The sequence below is a fragment of the Culex quinquefasciatus genome, chromosome 3 (assembly GCF_015732765.1).
Source record: "Culex quinquefasciatus strain JHB chromosome 3, VPISU_Cqui_1.0_pri_paternal, whole genome shotgun sequence".
Classification (NCBI taxonomy): Eukaryota; Metazoa; Arthropoda; class Insecta; order Diptera; family Culicidae; genus Culex; species Culex quinquefasciatus.
Window position 1 is genome coordinate 118,962,106 of NC_051863.1, and position 16,865 is coordinate 118,978,970.

The 16,865-nt window shown below is 35.2% G+C and overlaps 1 protein-coding gene across 1 annotated transcript in view; it reads right to left on the reverse strand.

Annotated features, from left to right (window-relative positions):
* Nucleotides 1-8,010: 8,010 nt before the first annotated feature.
* Nucleotides 8,011-16,865, reverse strand: part of LOC6044693 — a 324,907-nt gene continuing 316,052 nt past the window's right edge. The window contains 2 exon segments of the mRNA XM_038258625.1: nt 8,011-9,999; nt 13,313-13,408. Of these exon segments, the coding sequence (XP_038114553.1) occupies nt 9,378-9,999; nt 13,313-13,408 (718 nt within the window). The 3' untranslated portion in view covers nt 8,011-9,377.

Here is a 16,865-nt window from a genome sequence, read left to right on the forward strand (position 1 = left end):
TTATCTTTTTTTTAATAAGTTTTTTGAATATCGGCCTTCGTAATGCTCATAGGACCGGTTTAACGAGTGTTCACCAAAATTTTGAGTCGATTTGGTCAAGGCAGAGTTAAGATATCGTGGCACCCGTTTTTTGAAACTGCTAACTTCAAATAGCTATATCTCGGCAAAGATACAACCAAATGTCTTCAAATTTGTTTTGTTTATAGATGGAAATGTATTTTTTAATGCCCTGAAAACAGATTTTATATAAAATTAAGTGTGAGCTCACATCAACCTCTGATTATTTTTATAGATTTCCGGAACCGGTGGCCACATTGTTATGCTGCGGATTTAAATCAATGACAACTCTTTAAGCAATGTGGTTCAGTATAAATAAGTTGGTCATAAATTAATTTCTTTATTTACTTTTTTATATGACCAGAAAAGCTTATTATTGGTTTTTTGTCATTGATAATGTCTACACAAAAAAGAAATTGACGGAAACAAAGAATTTTACATCAAGTCAATGTTCAATCTATGAATATATATAAAAAATTTCGACGGTTTTGTTCGAACGCGAATCAGTTCATTACGGAGCGTTGGATCGAGGTGCTTTTTGTTGCGTTGGGTTCGTATAAGCCCGAGGAAGGTTTTTACGCTAACTAATTGACACTTTGGCCACTCTGGAACCGGGTCCGGAAAATCTGTAGATTGTATGGAAAAAGTTGTGTAAAATCAAATTTTGATCATAGGAGGATTATAAGGAAAAAGCTAAAAACGTCACCAAACGAAAAAAGGAAAAGACGAAGTTTTTCGGGTAAGGCTTGTTTTATATCAACAATAATAAATAATTGGCTCTACAGTTTTGCCTTGGCGTTCTCGATTCTGCGATTTCTGCTCGAAACTAGGTGTCCGAAGGCTTGATTGTTGAGGCAAATGCAAACCTCTTTTTACATCTAAGCTTCCATCTACCCCGGGATTCGAACTGACGACCTTTGGATTGTGAGTCCAACTGCTTACCAGCGACTCCACCGAGACAGGACTCAGGGAGACGACTCCTACTTCTGAATTGAGCTATCGACCAAACCTCTAGGTTAGACCGGATCGGACTAACATAGGAACGTGGCGTTACATCGTGCTGCCATCTGTTTTTTTTAGTGCAAGAGTGGAAAAGTGCTGAGTCATCGTCTTCGGCTTCCCCTTGTCTTACCACTGTTCCTGGCAGGCGCCGGTATTGATCAGCATGATAAGGGTCTATTAATGATTTCATCTGTGTGGTCCATGGATCAATTTTTGGAGGGTCTGATCAATAACGGAGAAGCAACTCTAGGTTGACGCAAATGCCATACTACACAGAAAAAAAACAATTCTCGAAACCGTGAAGTCAGTTCACGATTATGAGAACCACTAAGGAATATATTCACGTTTATGGTGCAAATGCACCATACTCATGAATAAATTCCTTCGTGGATCTCACATTCGTGAACTTAATTCACGATTACGGGAATTGATTTTTTTCTGTGTATGGTAAACTCAAGCCTAGAAAATAGTACTTATTGATTATTTGGTGTCCAAAACAATCTATTAACACCGTTCTAAATCTTTTATTACAATTACTTAAAAAAAAAAAGAATTGAAATAATTTGTCCAAATATCACATTTGTGGGTTCATCAAAATTGTGATTGGCAGGCCGGAAAATATCAATTTTTTTTGCCGTAAAAATCACTATAACTTGCCCCATTTTTCTCACTCACAATGTCTTCAAGCCGGCAGAACACATTCGCAAAATATTTGCATACGTTTCCGTTTTGAGTCAATATTGTCGTCGGATCCACCTTACCATGGTTGGTGTTTTTCCCGTAGGCCAGCAAAAAAAAAAAAAACGGGCGACTTTAGCACGTCATCACTTATGCAAATCTTGTTCGAATGCAACGGCAAACAATGGTTCCTGGAGGAAAAGGTGGACGATTTTTGCGATTTAGTCAAATAAAACAACTGTATTTTTTTTATGATTTTTCATATGATAGCTCTTCTTTATTAATCCTCTCTCATTCTTTGGTTAAATATAAAATAAAACATTTATGATACAGGTTCGCTTCTTTTTTCACTTCTCGCCTTTTCTCTTATCTCATTCTCTATTATCATACAATGTGGGGGTGTGTGGTTTATTTTCCATGCAAGGTTTTCCATCTTAATCCGACTATTTTTTTTCTCTCTCTCTTAAACTCTATTCTAGCTCTCTACAAACGAAAACAATTTGTCTCTCTTTCTCTTTGTCGCTAGCCTAAAACAACAGATTGGAACCATCATGTGTGTGTATTTGTGGATGTGTGGGAACGTGTGTCTGACTTTGACTGCAGCTGTGTGTGAGTTTTAGTGGGGAAAATGTGTCAAAATATGAAAAGCCATAATTTAACGTTAATGAGAAAACGTGGAGAGGGAAATTTGCCTGCACCAGGAGAGAAAAAAAAACGGCAAGGTTGGTTGGCGGATCGTTGTTTGACTTTTCCACGCCAACAGGGTGGAAAACAGGATTAAAAATTAATAAAATTAAAAACCATCATTTGCTGAAACTGAGGGCTGACGTGGGGAGTGGTTTTCTGGGTGGAGGTGGTGTGTGTGGGTGCCATAAACGAATTGGGGCTACAAAAACGCTGCACTTTTTCTTCTTTTGACTTCTTTTTTTTCTCTGTTGACGAACTCGCCGCAGGCGATGAAAGTTATTAAAAACGAATAAAACCCCGCAATCAAAACTTTAGCTTGCAGCTTTATTCGGCCACCCATTGCCATGCATTATGATTATGCGCTTTTTCCTTTGTTTGTGTGAGTCTGTGTGTGTGTCGAAAAGTTTTCACATTGTGGGTTTTCACTGTTTACATTATTTTCATGTTTCAGGCACATATTAAATTAAAAATTAATTTATTTCCGCTCCAGGACTGTGTGCACTTTTGAGATGACTTTTTGTTCGATCGTCGGGGGTTCGTTCGTTGGTTTATTGCATTTGCAAACATTCGGAAAGTACGCACACACACACGCTTTTCAACGGCGGCTTTTTTGGCGCGCGAGCAGCACGTGCGTATGCCACGTTGCACTTTATTCTTCTTGGTTTTTTTTTTGCTTACACAACTAAAATATTTATATCTATACAATTCTACAGAAATCCACGTTTACGGAGCATGGTGTGGGTGTGTACACTTACGACTAAAATGCGGAAACAAAAGCTAAAAAAAACTATCCTTTTGCTTGCTTCCTTTTCCCGGGTTCTCTTTAGGTGACGGTGTTTTGGCGTTTTACCAGAGTTCAAGCACGGAATAAAGGGAAGTTTTCATTTGGTTTTTGTTGTGGATTATGGGCTGCACTTGGAGTTACAGTTTGGGATTATTCCTAGGCTATTAAAACGGAATTTTTTGCATACTATTCAACAAACCATCTTTTCTGCTCTGCCGTTATTTGGACAATTAAGTTTGTAAAAAAAATTAAAAATAGGTTTTTGAAAGAATTGCAAATCCATGCTTAAAAGTTGTTTTTTTTAATGAAGATTCCAATTGACCGATTCTTCGTCCCGTTTTCAAAAAAAACCCAAGTTTTTTCAGTGTTTTGGCTGTAGTGGCAAAATAAAAGCAGAAACAACATTGCAAAACTAAACTTTTAAAAGGCACACCAAGACAATCGCTACAGTTTTGGTAGTATGATTTTTTTTAAGTTTTGCTCTTCTACACATTATCACAAATTGAAAAACGAATCTTTTGCTCCTTGAACTGATCAAATTGGTTGAAATTTGAGTTGCTGCCAGCCATTTCTTTGCGTGACGGGACAACGATAGGAGCAGATTTATGAAAAAAAAGAGCAGTTCTCTAGGATTTCGGTCATTCGATTTTTTTTGTATTTTTTAATCCGACTGAAACTTTTTTGGTGCCTTCGGTATGCCCAAAGAAGCCATTTTGCATCATTAGTTTGTCCATATAATTTTCCATACAAATTTGGCAGCTGTCCATACAAAAATGATGTATGAAAATTCAAAAATCTGTATCTTTTGAAGGAATTTTTTGATCGATTTGGTGTCTTCGGCAAAGTTGTAGGTATGGATACGGACTACACTAGAAAAAAATAATACACGGTAAAAAAAATTTGGTGATTTTTTTATTTAACTTTTTGTCACTAAAACTTGATTTACAAAAAAACACTATTTTTAATTTTTTTTATTTTTTGATATGTTTTAGAGGACATAAAATGCCAACTTTTCAGAAATTTCCAGGTTGTGCAAAAAATCATTGACCGAGTTATGAATTTTTTAATCAATACTGATTTTTTCAAAAAATCGAAATTTTGGTCGTAAAAATTTTTCAACTTCATTTTTCGATGTAAAATTAAATTTGCAATCAAAAAGTACTGTAGTGAAATTTTGATAAAGTGCACCGTTTTCAAGTTATAGCCATATTTAAGTGACTTTTTTGAAAATAGTCGCAGTTTTTCATTTTTTAAAATTAGTGCACATGTTTGCCCAGTTTTGAAAAAAATATTGTTGAAAAGCTGAGAAAATTCTCTATATTTTGCTTATTCGGACTTTGTTGATACGACCTTTAGTTGCTGAGATATTGCAATGCAAAGGTTTAAAAACAGGAAAATTGATGATTTCTAAGTCTCACCCAAACAATCCACCATTTTCTATCGTCAATATCTTAGCAACTAATGGTCCGATTTTCAATGTTAATATATGAAACATTTGTGAAATTTTCCGATCTTTTCGAAAAAAATATTTTCATTTTCAAATCAAGACTAACATTTCAAAAAGGCCAAACATTCAATATTACACCCTTTTAAAATGTTAGTCTTGATTTGAAAATTTTGAAAATATTGTTTTCGAAAAGATCGGAAAATTTCACAATTGTTTCATATATTAACATTGAAAATCGGACCATTAGTTGCTGAGATATTGACGATAGAAAATGGTGGGTTGTTTGGGTGAAACTTAGAAAACATCAATTTTCCTGTTTTTAAACCTTTGCATTGCAATATCTCAGCAACTAAAGGTCGTATCAACAAAGTCCGAATAAGCAAAATATAGAGAATTTTCTCAGCTTTTCAAAAATATTTTTTTCAAAACTGGGCAAACATGTGCACTAATTTTAAAAATAAAAACTGCGACTATTTTCAAAAAGTCACTTAAATATGGCTATAACTTGAAAACGGTGCACTTTATCAAAATTTCACTACAGTACTTTTTGATTGCAAATTTGATTTTATCGAAAATGAAGTTGAAAAATTTTACGACCAAAATTTCGATTTTGAAAAATCAGTATTGATTAAAAATTCATAACTCGGTCAATGATTTTGCACAACCTGGAAATTTCTGAAAAGTTGGCATTTATGTCCTCTAAAACATATCAAAAATAAAAAAATTAAAAATAGTGTTTTTGTAAATCAAGTTTTAGTGATAAAGTTAAATAAAAAATCACCAATTTTTTTACCGTGTATTATTTTTTCCAGTGTAGTCCGTATCCATACCTACAACTTTGCCGAAGACACCAAATCGATCAAAAATTCCTTCAAAAGATACAGATTTTTTTTCATACATCATTTTGTATGGACAGCTGCCAAATTTGTATGGAAAATTATATGGACAAACTAATGATGCAAAATGGCTTCTTTGGGCATACCGAAGGCACCAAAAAAGTTTCAGTCGGATTAAAAAAAACAAAAATTAAAATTGAAGAAAAAAGACCGATTTCGTAGAGAATTGCTCAAACTCCTCTCCCATTCAATGGCTAGCAGACTTTATTTGGTCAATATTTTTGGCGTTTTAGCAAAGAAAATGCATTTAAAGAACATTATGTATTATTTTCAAATAATAATAAAAATTAAATTTTTCATTTAAAAATCGTATTGCAAATGGAAAAAGGTTTCAATTCAAATTTTATCAAATTACTATCACATCTTGGATTGAAAATTTGTAAATTATTTTCGAGCATTTTTTTTAATCATATTTGAAACATAAACAGCCTTAAAAAGGACACAAAAAATGTATTCGTCGTTCGATTATCTGAATGTCATGAAACATATTTAAACCAATTTTGTCATTGTATTTGTAGATGATAAAAAGTTACGATTTTCTTCGTAAAAATGAGCTCCATTTTGGAAACGAAAATAACCTTCGGATTCTTTGAACATTAACTTTAAGAATATTATCGAAGGGTTCTGAACTTTAGCATAAGGGTACACAGCAACGAAGGAAGTTGTTGTCTTCTTATCCTAAAATTGTTGAACTTACGAACCCAATTCTTAAATAATTTGGTTTTAAATCTTGACAAATTTTGTTTGGAATCGTTAATAGTTATAGGAAATAGTAGCTTAGGGGAGGAATAAAAAAATATATTGATATTTCTGAAAAAAATAAAACTTTTCATCATTCTTTGAGCAAATTTCTAACTTCCTTTAAAACTATCCGGAAATCAAAGCAGCAAATACTTACTTAAAAAATCAAGTTTTGCATTTATTTTTTGCAATTCCGAAATTCCCCTTTTGAATGGAATTTTAAGTCAAATATACGTATTTTTAGTCAATTCACGTTCAATTCAAAACAGTATTGAAAATTAAAACTTTTCGACGCAAGTACAGACAAATTCAACTTTTCAGTACTTGTATTGAAAAGTATGACTTTTCAAACCTTTTATTTTTGGTAGAGACTTTCTATAAGGCCGTTTCATCGTTAGAGAATTTCAGGAAAGGTAAGTAGTTTCACGACGGAATTGCAAAACATATTTTTTTGCAATTCCGTCGTGAAACTAGTTACTTTTCCTGTCATTCTTGAACGACGAAATAGCCTACTTTTCTGTACCAAAAATAACAGAATCGAATAGCAACACTTTTCAAAATAAATGCTGAAAAGTTCTACTTTTCAGCACTCAAATGGGTGCTAAAAAGTTGAACTTTTCAGCACTTGTTTCGAAAAGTAACACTTTTCAACATTTTTTAAACGATTTATTGACAAAAAACATAAAAATTTGACATAAAATTTCACTCAGTGTGTGTTTTTTGGAATTGCAAAAAATGATGTATGGAACTCGTTGCAAAACTTGATTTTTTCAGCACTCTTCGTATTTATCCAACTCGGTGAACCTCGTTGGATAAATGTACGACTAGTGCTGAAAAATCCTCTTTTTGCAACTTGTTGCATAAACTACTATTTCAATCCTTTTCAATATCCCATATTAGAATTCCATTTTAGAAGCAATCAGATTGTAAAGAACAGTTTGCAGAATAAGTTCTCTCGAAAAATGATCAGTTTTGGTTTAATATAAGCAGAGATATGCCCGATTTCTAAAAATAAATAGCGACTCTCTCCAACATTTCTGGATTCATTATCATTCACACCATAAATACCACCTACTCAGATAATTACAATAGTGTTAACATTTTGTTGAAACGTGCAAATAATATGTATCATTATTATACAAAAATCATCTTAAAAATCTAAAAAGGCTCCAAAATTCTTCAAAAGATCAAAAAAGACACATTTCTGTCAGTTTGGAATGTCAATTTTGATCTTCTTTAATTTTCACGAAAGTTCATTGACTAGCAATCGAAATTTGGATTAAAAGTTCCGTTTTCCACAAATCTTCGATTTCAGAATAAAGGAACCGATAAAACATAGAAACATTTTTAAAAATGTTGGTTCAATATGTAACCATTTTTCATAATCGAAAGATTCATTCAACTATGCATGTCAAAAGAAAAAAAATATAAAAAGGTAAATTTTTTGCCGATGAAATTCACTGATTTAAATTATATTTATATGAAAGAAATTAAAAAAACAACGATTCGGAAAAGGAGCATTTTGACAAAAAAAAAAACATTCAAAGGTTTATTGAATATTCAATTTTAAATTTTTGAATGATTTTTAAAGATTTTCTTCAGAAAAGGGTTTTAAAATTAGTGCCACAACAGTAAAAATGCTTTGAAATAATTCGTTTGAAAAAATCCATGAATTAAATTGTCGTACAAAAAAAAAAACAAATGCTAAAAAAGTCAAGTTTTGTCCATGTGTTTAGTCAATCCGCCGTTTAAATCAAAACAATGTTGAAAAGTATTACTTTTCGAAACAATTGCTGAAAAGTTCAACTTTTCAGCATACATTTTAGAGCTGAAAGGTAAACTTTTCAGCATAGGTTTTGAAAAGTTGTTTTATTCGATTTTATTATTTTTTTTTTTAGAAAACGAGGGTGTTTCGTCAGGAAAAGTAAGTAGTTTCACGACAGAATTGCAAAAACAATAATTCCTCGAAATATCATTGAACCGATCGCAGAGTTTTCAACATTTTGGACATATCAAACACGTAGGTATAAAAAACTGAGCCAATTAAAAAATTAGAATTTTTATAATTTGCTGAACTCCTAGGCAAATACTAATAATATTCATCTGAGCGTATTATTTCAGAAAACTGCATGTTAATAGAATTATTTCCACAAAGAGTATTGCAACCAGTTTGACAAATAATTTGGTCGCAGAAAAGTCAAAGTTTTAAAAAATAATTAAATAAAAATTACAATTAATCAAGCCTTTCTGACAAAACATCTATGAATGACCCATAAAGTTGATCAAAAAATAAAAAAATGAAAAAAAACTTGTCTTTAGAACAAAACAACTTAAATGCAGTAACTTCTAAATTATTTCCAATTTTTTTGAATCTATCACACAAATCGAATTTACCAACACAAGATATAAATTTATCGGTTATGGATTATTGAAATTGAGAGATCGATTTTTGTTAATTATTTAGGGATATTTAGAAGTTTTTTCCCAAGTTGAGCTTCAAGCTTTTGATATCAGCTAAAAACGCAAAAAGGAAATATCTGTCCGCCATAAAAATGCCGCTTGATCCTACGTGACAAACACAATCTCGCTTCTAAACTGCTTCATTTTTCATAGTTTTAGAAAACTTCTCAACACATTTTGCGACACTCTGGTTCCAACAAACTGACCTACATATCTTGCTCGCAACCAAACCAGAGCAGCATCCCCATCCATTATTCAAATACATCGCCCCAAAGCTGTAGGCTCTGTGTGCACTGCACGCGCCATTGAATGACTCTCGCGAGTGTTTTGCAACATAAAATCCATCCCCGTTTTTTTCGTCCCCAAAGCTAGTCGCCGGCACGTGCATAAATCTCCTCCACAACAAAACAACAACCCTTTTTTTCCTCCCCGCTCAAAGCCGGCTTACAACCAAAACACGCGCTTCTTCTACTAAAGGCAAAAAGAGGACAACAACAAAAAAAAACATATTCATATGCGAAAACTAGACTTCCATGGCGATTTTTGTGTTTGTTTTTATATTTGTGTGATTTTTTTTTCGAAATTTAAAAATATGCGATTTTTATTTGTATCCACTCTAACCCGGCTAGAGCGGTCCGTCCTTCCCGGGAGGAAGCGCACCTTCTTCACTGCCGCTGCTGCGTTGCGTGCCGGAAATGGTAACAATCGTAACCAAGTCCTGGTTCGGTTTGTCCGGCTTAATACTACTTCCACTGTCGGCCTCAATTGAATCGTGCGTAATTGAATTTCGTTGTTTATGTTTCAGCACCACGGCGGCGGATCCAGTACCGGCGCCGGCCACGTTGTGGTCACCACCAGCAGCAGGCGTTGATTTACTGTCATCTATTTTAATAACCGAAGTCGGCGGCGGTGGCGGTGATGTCGTCGTCGCTATGGTTCCGGCATTGTCGTCTGACTTCTGGTCCTGCTGGTCCGGGTCCGGCGTTCCGGACGAGCTTCGCCGGTCGATGGTTCGGTAGGTGGGCGGTGGGGCGCCACCCCCACTCGGATCCGGATGGAGCTGGAGGTGGAGGTGCTGGTCCGGGCTGGTGGAACCGTTGAGACTGTTGGTGCTGCTGCCCATGGCGCCGTTGATGATGCCACTGATGCCGCCAAACAGACTGGTCGTGCTGCCGCCGGTGGCCGGGTTGTTGCCGGTGGTGGCGTTGTTGTTGCTGCTGCTATTGTACCGTGAGGTGAGGGGGATTCTGTGGAAGGTAGGCAAACAGAGTTGCGGTTAGTTGGGGTTAGCTTAAGGGTTCTGGCTGGTAAAGTGAGCAATCAATGTGGCACAGATTCGATGCGGGGGAGGTTCAAAAGCAAATATTGGCGTTTGGAATATAACAGTCGATGACCCTTGCTTGAAAGGAAATTTAAACAATTTAATCGACACTGTTGCTATATCGATAAAAACGAGTTCAAAGCGCTCATAAATGATTTTCGATATTAAAAAATGCAATCAGCATTAAATATCCCGATCAACGCAATTAAATTTTCCTTGTTTAATTTGATAAATATATATTTCTGCCTGTTGGCTACAACACGTGGCTGACACGCAAAACCATAATGCATGTTGTATTCATATTGTGTATTACGTTTTGATCAGCACACGTGTGAGACATTTGTGGCAGATTGTTGCAGAATGATGGTTAATTAATTGTTTTAAAGTGGGATGACTTGGAAGCAACAAAAAAAGCAATAGCCCAAATCATGGAATAAATTATTGCGCATTATGGTAAAATATTTCAAACCTTTCTTCAAAAATGTAATTCTGTTTCTTGCGGTTTTTTTTAAATATATAAGCCAAAGCTGTACAAATTCTTAGCAATTCTCAACGAAATCGGTCTTTTTTATTTTAATTTTTAATTTTGTATAATCCAGCTGGTACTTTTTTGGTGCCTTAGGTATGCCCAAAGAAGCCATTTGGCATCATTAGTTTGTCCATATAATTTTCCATACAAATTTGAAGGCTGTCCATACAAAAATGAAATATGAATATTCAAAAATATGCATCTTTTAACGTGAAGACTTCCATCATTGCCATGATTTTTCATTCAAAGATATAAATTTTGCGTAGCTTTCAATATTTTGACAAAATTCCTTCTACAAGTTGTTTAGAATAGTGCTCCTTTTGGTAACGATTATCCAATTCCTTGCAAAGTTATGGAAATCGTCATTAATCAATGATTGCCAACTAGGACGTCAATGATTGTACCACAAAATTACATAAATTTTCAAACGCATTTGATTTAGACCAAAAATTCTTTCAGTGGCTTCAAGAAGGCAACAACCGGCACATGCTGATTCCTTTTGGTGAAGAAATTCGTTAAATTGAATTTGATACAGAATATTTTATAGTGATTATCAATTTTCTTCGAATGTTAGTGCTACTGCGCGATATTGACATTTCGGACGTTCACCATTCGAACGCCATCTTCGCTCAAAAACCTCGATAGAGAATTTTCTCACCCTTTCAAAAATATTTTTTTTCAATAGTGGGCAAACATGGGCACTAATTTTTAGAAATGGAAAACTGCGACTTTTTTTCAGAAAAGGTAACTAAAAATGGTTTTAACTTGAAAACGGTGCAGTTAATCAAAAAATTCACTGAAGTACTTTTTGATTGCAAATTCTATTTTAAATCGAAAAATCAGTATTAATTTAAAAAAAATCATAACTCGGTCGAAGATTTTTTGCCCATTCTGCAAATTTCTGAAAAGTTGGCATTTGATGTCCCCGAAACATATCAGAAAATGAAAAAAAATATTGTTTTTTTGCAAATCAAGTTTTAGTGACAAAATGTGAAACTAAAAACCACCAAAAAAAAATTTCACCTTGTATCATTTTTTTCAGTGTAGTCCTTATCCATACCTACAACTTTGCCCAAGACACCAAATCGATCAAAAAAATCATTCAAAAGATACAGATTTTTTTATTTTCATGTATCATTTTTGTATGGACAGCTGCTAAATCGTTATGGAAAATTATATGGACAAACTAATAATGCAAAATGGCCTCTTTGGGCATACCGAAGACACCAAAAAAGTTTCAGCCGGATTAAAAAAATACAAAAATTAAAATAAATAAAAAAAGATCGATTTCGTAAAGAACTGCTCAAAAGTTAAACAAAAAAAGGCTTTAACTTGAAAACGGTGCACTTTATCAAAATTTCACTGAAGTACTTTTTGATTGCAAATTTAATTTTACATCGAAAAATTAAGTGGAAAGTTTTTTGCGACCAATCAGGGTTGTTAAATATCAAAATATCAGCTCTCAGCAACTACAATTATCTCGCCTGAATATTCATGCGTCATAGCTCGAGGAAATTGGAAGCAACAGCGTGACAAAACCAATAGAGTTTGAAGATGCGTGGTCGGCTGCTAATCGCCATCTCGCGTTCTCTCATGGCATCGCTGGGAATCACGAGGCACAAGAAAAGATCTCACAAGCTATAGTGACGGCCGCTATACTCTCGGATATTTTTGGTGCAGAGATAATCTATTGATAGCTTTTCTATCACTCTTTTGCAACACTGCGACCAATATTTGGATTTCAAAAAAATCTAAATCGATTCAAAAATTCAGTACTCGGCCAAAGATTTTTTTTGCACATTCACCAATTTCTTTTTTTTTCATTGCAGTTTACGGAGAGATTGGGAGACTCAGCTGTGAGAGCGCATAGTCGAAGAAAAAGGGTAGAGTGGTAGAGAGAAAATCAATGGGAATCACGAAACACTAGAAGAGATCTCACAAGCTATAGTGGTGGTCGCTATACTCTCGGATTTTTTTGGTGCAGAGAAAATCAAATGATAGTTTTTTTTATCACTCATTTTCATCACTGCTTAAGAGTCTTCTTCACAAATTTCAGCCAACTTGGTCCTTCTTATCTCGAGATATCGCGGCATCAGTAAATCAACTCGGTGTTTCGAGAAAAACGCTCACCAAGTTTGACAGTTCGCTTTGAGCATGGCAACCCTTTGAGCTTGAATCGTCTCTTACTTAGTTTAATCATGAAATTGCAATAATCATGACTTTGCTGGACTATAAATTGTCCTGAAATTAAGAAACAACAATAGTTAAATTTTGATTCTCAAAAATATAAATTCTAAATATTTTCGTTTTTCTTTAGGATAAAAAAAACAAAATGATACATAAATTAAATTGAAAAGCAAACCATGGAGACGCTCGGTAAACCACAGACCCATGTGTGTTATATCGAGCGATAAATCGTCCAAACAAAGTGCATATTTACGCAAATCACACCCCCACCCAGCTCGACCGTGTGACCTAAAAGGCTGAAACCGCGTCCTTGTCTCGAAGTGGCCCCTCCAGGGGAATCCACACTCTCATCAATTATGCAGTAAACATTAGAAACTCGCTCTCGCCTTTGCCATTACAATCCCCTGCGGACTGTCATCAATCTTGCCGCGCCATCCATCTATCTCCCTGGAAGCGAACCGATCAGAACCTGCCCCATTTAGTAGGTAGTAGCAGCCAGCACCGTCACTTGATAGATACTTACCTTAGTAGACTCCCGACGTTGGATCGATAGGTTGGTGGGGGCGACGCCGTGCTGCGCATTCTTCCAGATTGACGATCTCTATCCAATAGAAGAAGCCTGTGGAGAGTGGGGAAGAATCGAATTGGGGTGATTAGTACAAGTGTCTAAGAATACCGTCTAACGGAGAGGAACTGAATATTACGCTAATTTAGTTGATTTATATTGTTTATTCATATTGACTTTAAAATTACAGATTCGAAAAAGGTTTTATATGGTTTTGAAACAATATCTTCATAAATAAAGAGATCCCATTTCTACGGTACACTGACCGTCCAACGGTCACATCCGTGTGCCGTTTGCTTTCAATTTAGGCCTCTCCGGCCGGCTCTCGTCCTGTGTACCCTAGGTCAACATAGCGATGATAACTCCTGCGGAGCTTGTTTAAATCTCCGGCATAATTTAGTACCTCCTGTGTGGATATCTCATCACCCTCCCTCTCTACCTCCGTCCCTCCAAAAGGCCTAAGCGTGCCTGAACGACGATGCCCCGAACCGAACCAAAGTTTTCCCATGGCCCGTACTAAAATTGAGATAAATGTTCAACTGTTAATCTAAATAATTACCATCGGCCCCTAACTGCCGAGGGGCAGTTGCAGTTGATTTCGAACCTGGCCGGCCGCAGTGGCAAATCACACATATATCAGGTTGGTCAGTCCAACGCAGTCGCCGCCGGAACAGGGGCCCGCAAAACTTTGTCATATCTCTTCTCTCTCTCTCTCTTTGCGATTTGCGACGTGATTCCACGAGAAGGTGGAAGAGGTGGCTCAGTGTGTTTAATAATGACTAAACATGGCAGCACCTACTAACTTCCACACTCTCTCTCGCTAGCAATGTTTCAGTAGAGTACAATTTGTCTAAATCTCATTTGGAAAATTGTTTTAATTAGTAATTGAATTATTCAGGACTGTGTCGTGTGATTATGTACATAATTAATTTTGAATAATGGCGGGACACGTTGCGGGTGATGATGGTAGGCGCCAACGAAACTAACCACGAGACAGACAGACAGACAGACAGATCGCACTTTTGAAAGTTGACACGTGCAAGAACACCACCGCTGTGGTGTCGGGAAATTTGATGATTGCTGGTTGGTGCGATCATTTTGAAATCAAATTGTGAATTTTCTTGCTAAGTTTCCATTATGCTGACTATTTTCAACAAGTCTTCATAATCGGGTGGAATGATTTTATTAACTTTTGTTATTTATTTATTGAATCATCAGACTTTACAATTACCAAATAAATTAAAATAAAAAACAGTTTCAGTTCGAGGAAACCTTCTGGTTCTATGCACAAAACCAGTGTTTTTCCACGTTTGATAACAAAATTCATGGATGATGAATCTAAACAGTCTATTTTGAATGAAATGTACAAATCTTTGAAATGACAATATGTCGTTTGTAATTAAAGATTAAAACTAGATTTAAATAAAAAGTCTTAACAGCAACTTTAAAATTTTTCGTATCATTGTTCAGAGGCAGTATTTGTAAATATTGCTCGGTTTGTTCTAGAGGTCGTATCGAGGTGCTCCGATTTGGATGAAACTTTCAACGTTTGTTTGTCTATACAAGAGATGAACTCATGCCAAATATGAGCCCTCTACGACAAAGGGAAGTGGGGTAAAACGGGCTTTGAAGTTTGAGGTCGAAAAAACATAAAAAATCTTAAAATTGCTCGCATTTCCGTAAAACTTCATCAATTCCAACTCTCTTAGATGCATTCGAAAGGTCTTTTGAAGCACTTCAAAATGGGCCATAGACATCCAGGATCGGTTTGACTTTTTCTCATAGCTTTTGCAAATTACTGTTAAAAATTGATTTTTTTTAAAACCTCAATATCTTTTTGCAACAGTTTCCAACACCCATACTCCCATACACAGCAAAAAATCCGATCGTAAAATCGCATGCAAAAGCATGCACATCACCTTCGTCAAAATAAACACACACTGCATGTACAATTTTTGCAAACTCAAAAAAAAAAGTTGCAACCGATGGGATTCAAACCCAGCACCAACAGTAAGGACTGACGCCTTAGCCCACTCGGCCATCAGACCGATAAAAAGATGTAAGGATAAACGTATATATGAACTTGACATTTCGGTCAAGTAGGTTTCCCATACTGATAGGCTACATATTTCAGGGTGTAATATTACACAGAATTTCATAAAATAATGCAAAGTTTATTTTACACCCAGGCCTTTTACACCCAGCTGGATTACTACTTTTTTAGCTGTGTAGGTCAAAAATAGGTAATTTCATGGACCATAAGCCTACTGTATTAACTTTTGGCCAATAGCAGTTTTTCTCACAGTTTTTCGATTTTTCTAGAACAAACATTTTGCAACGTTAGTTTTGCCCTGTAGGCCACGAAGACGGCACTTTTTGGTCTCAATTTCGTCATATTCGGAATCCTCGGACAATTTCACGTAAGTTAGAAGTATTGGAGTTGTAATTTTAATTTAAAAAATAATTAAATAAAACATTTTTGAAAAAAATGGATCTTATTTACCCTATGATTAATACGTCAAATGCAAGTAGGCGAAAATCTGTTTTACCCCCTAATCCAACAAATTGTTAAAAATATTTTAATTCATTCTAAATGGCAATTTTTCCACTCAAATTTACAACTCCAATACTTCTAACTTACGTGGAATTTTCCGAAGATTCCGAATATGTTAAAATTGAGACCAAAAAGTGCCGCAATGGCGGCCTACAGGGCAAAAACTAACGTTGTAAAATGTTTGTTATAGAGAAATCGAAAAACTATGAAAAAAACTGCAATTGAACAAACAGTTAATACCGTAGGCTTATGGTCCATGAAATTACCTATCGTTTGACCTATGGGATTATGGGTGGTGGAAACTGTTGCAAAAAGATATTCAGGTTAAAAAAAAGAACATTTTTGACAGTAATTTGCAAAAGCTAAGAGAAAAAGTCAAACCAATCCTGGATGTCTATGGCACATTTTAAAGTGCTTCAAAAGACCTTTCGAATGCATCTAAGAGATGGAGTTTTACGGAAATGCGAGCCATTTTAAGATTTTTTATGTTTTTTTCGACCTCAAACTTCAAAGCCCGTTTTACCCCATTTCCCTTTGTCGTAGAGGGCTCATATTTGGCATGAGTTCATCTCATGTATAGACAAACAAACGCTGAAAGTTTCATCCAAATCGGAGCACCTCGATACGACCTGTTACACATTGGTGAAAAACTCGCTCTTCAGTTTTGTTCATAAGCAATGCATTCTTGGCAGAATACTGACTTAAAATAAAATGCATTTTTTTAACATTTATTATTTGAGCTTTCAACAAATGCTGAACTCCTAGTATATGTACTAAAAATCATTGTTCATGGAATAAATTCGGTGAAAAAAAATAACTTCTTCACGGTATTAAAACATTTGTAAATTTAAATCACTTAACTTAAAAATTATATGTAGGCTATAAATTTGAATCCTTGGAAGGGGATTTCAACGATGGCAAAGTACCTAAATTATTAACTGTGAAAAACGGCATATT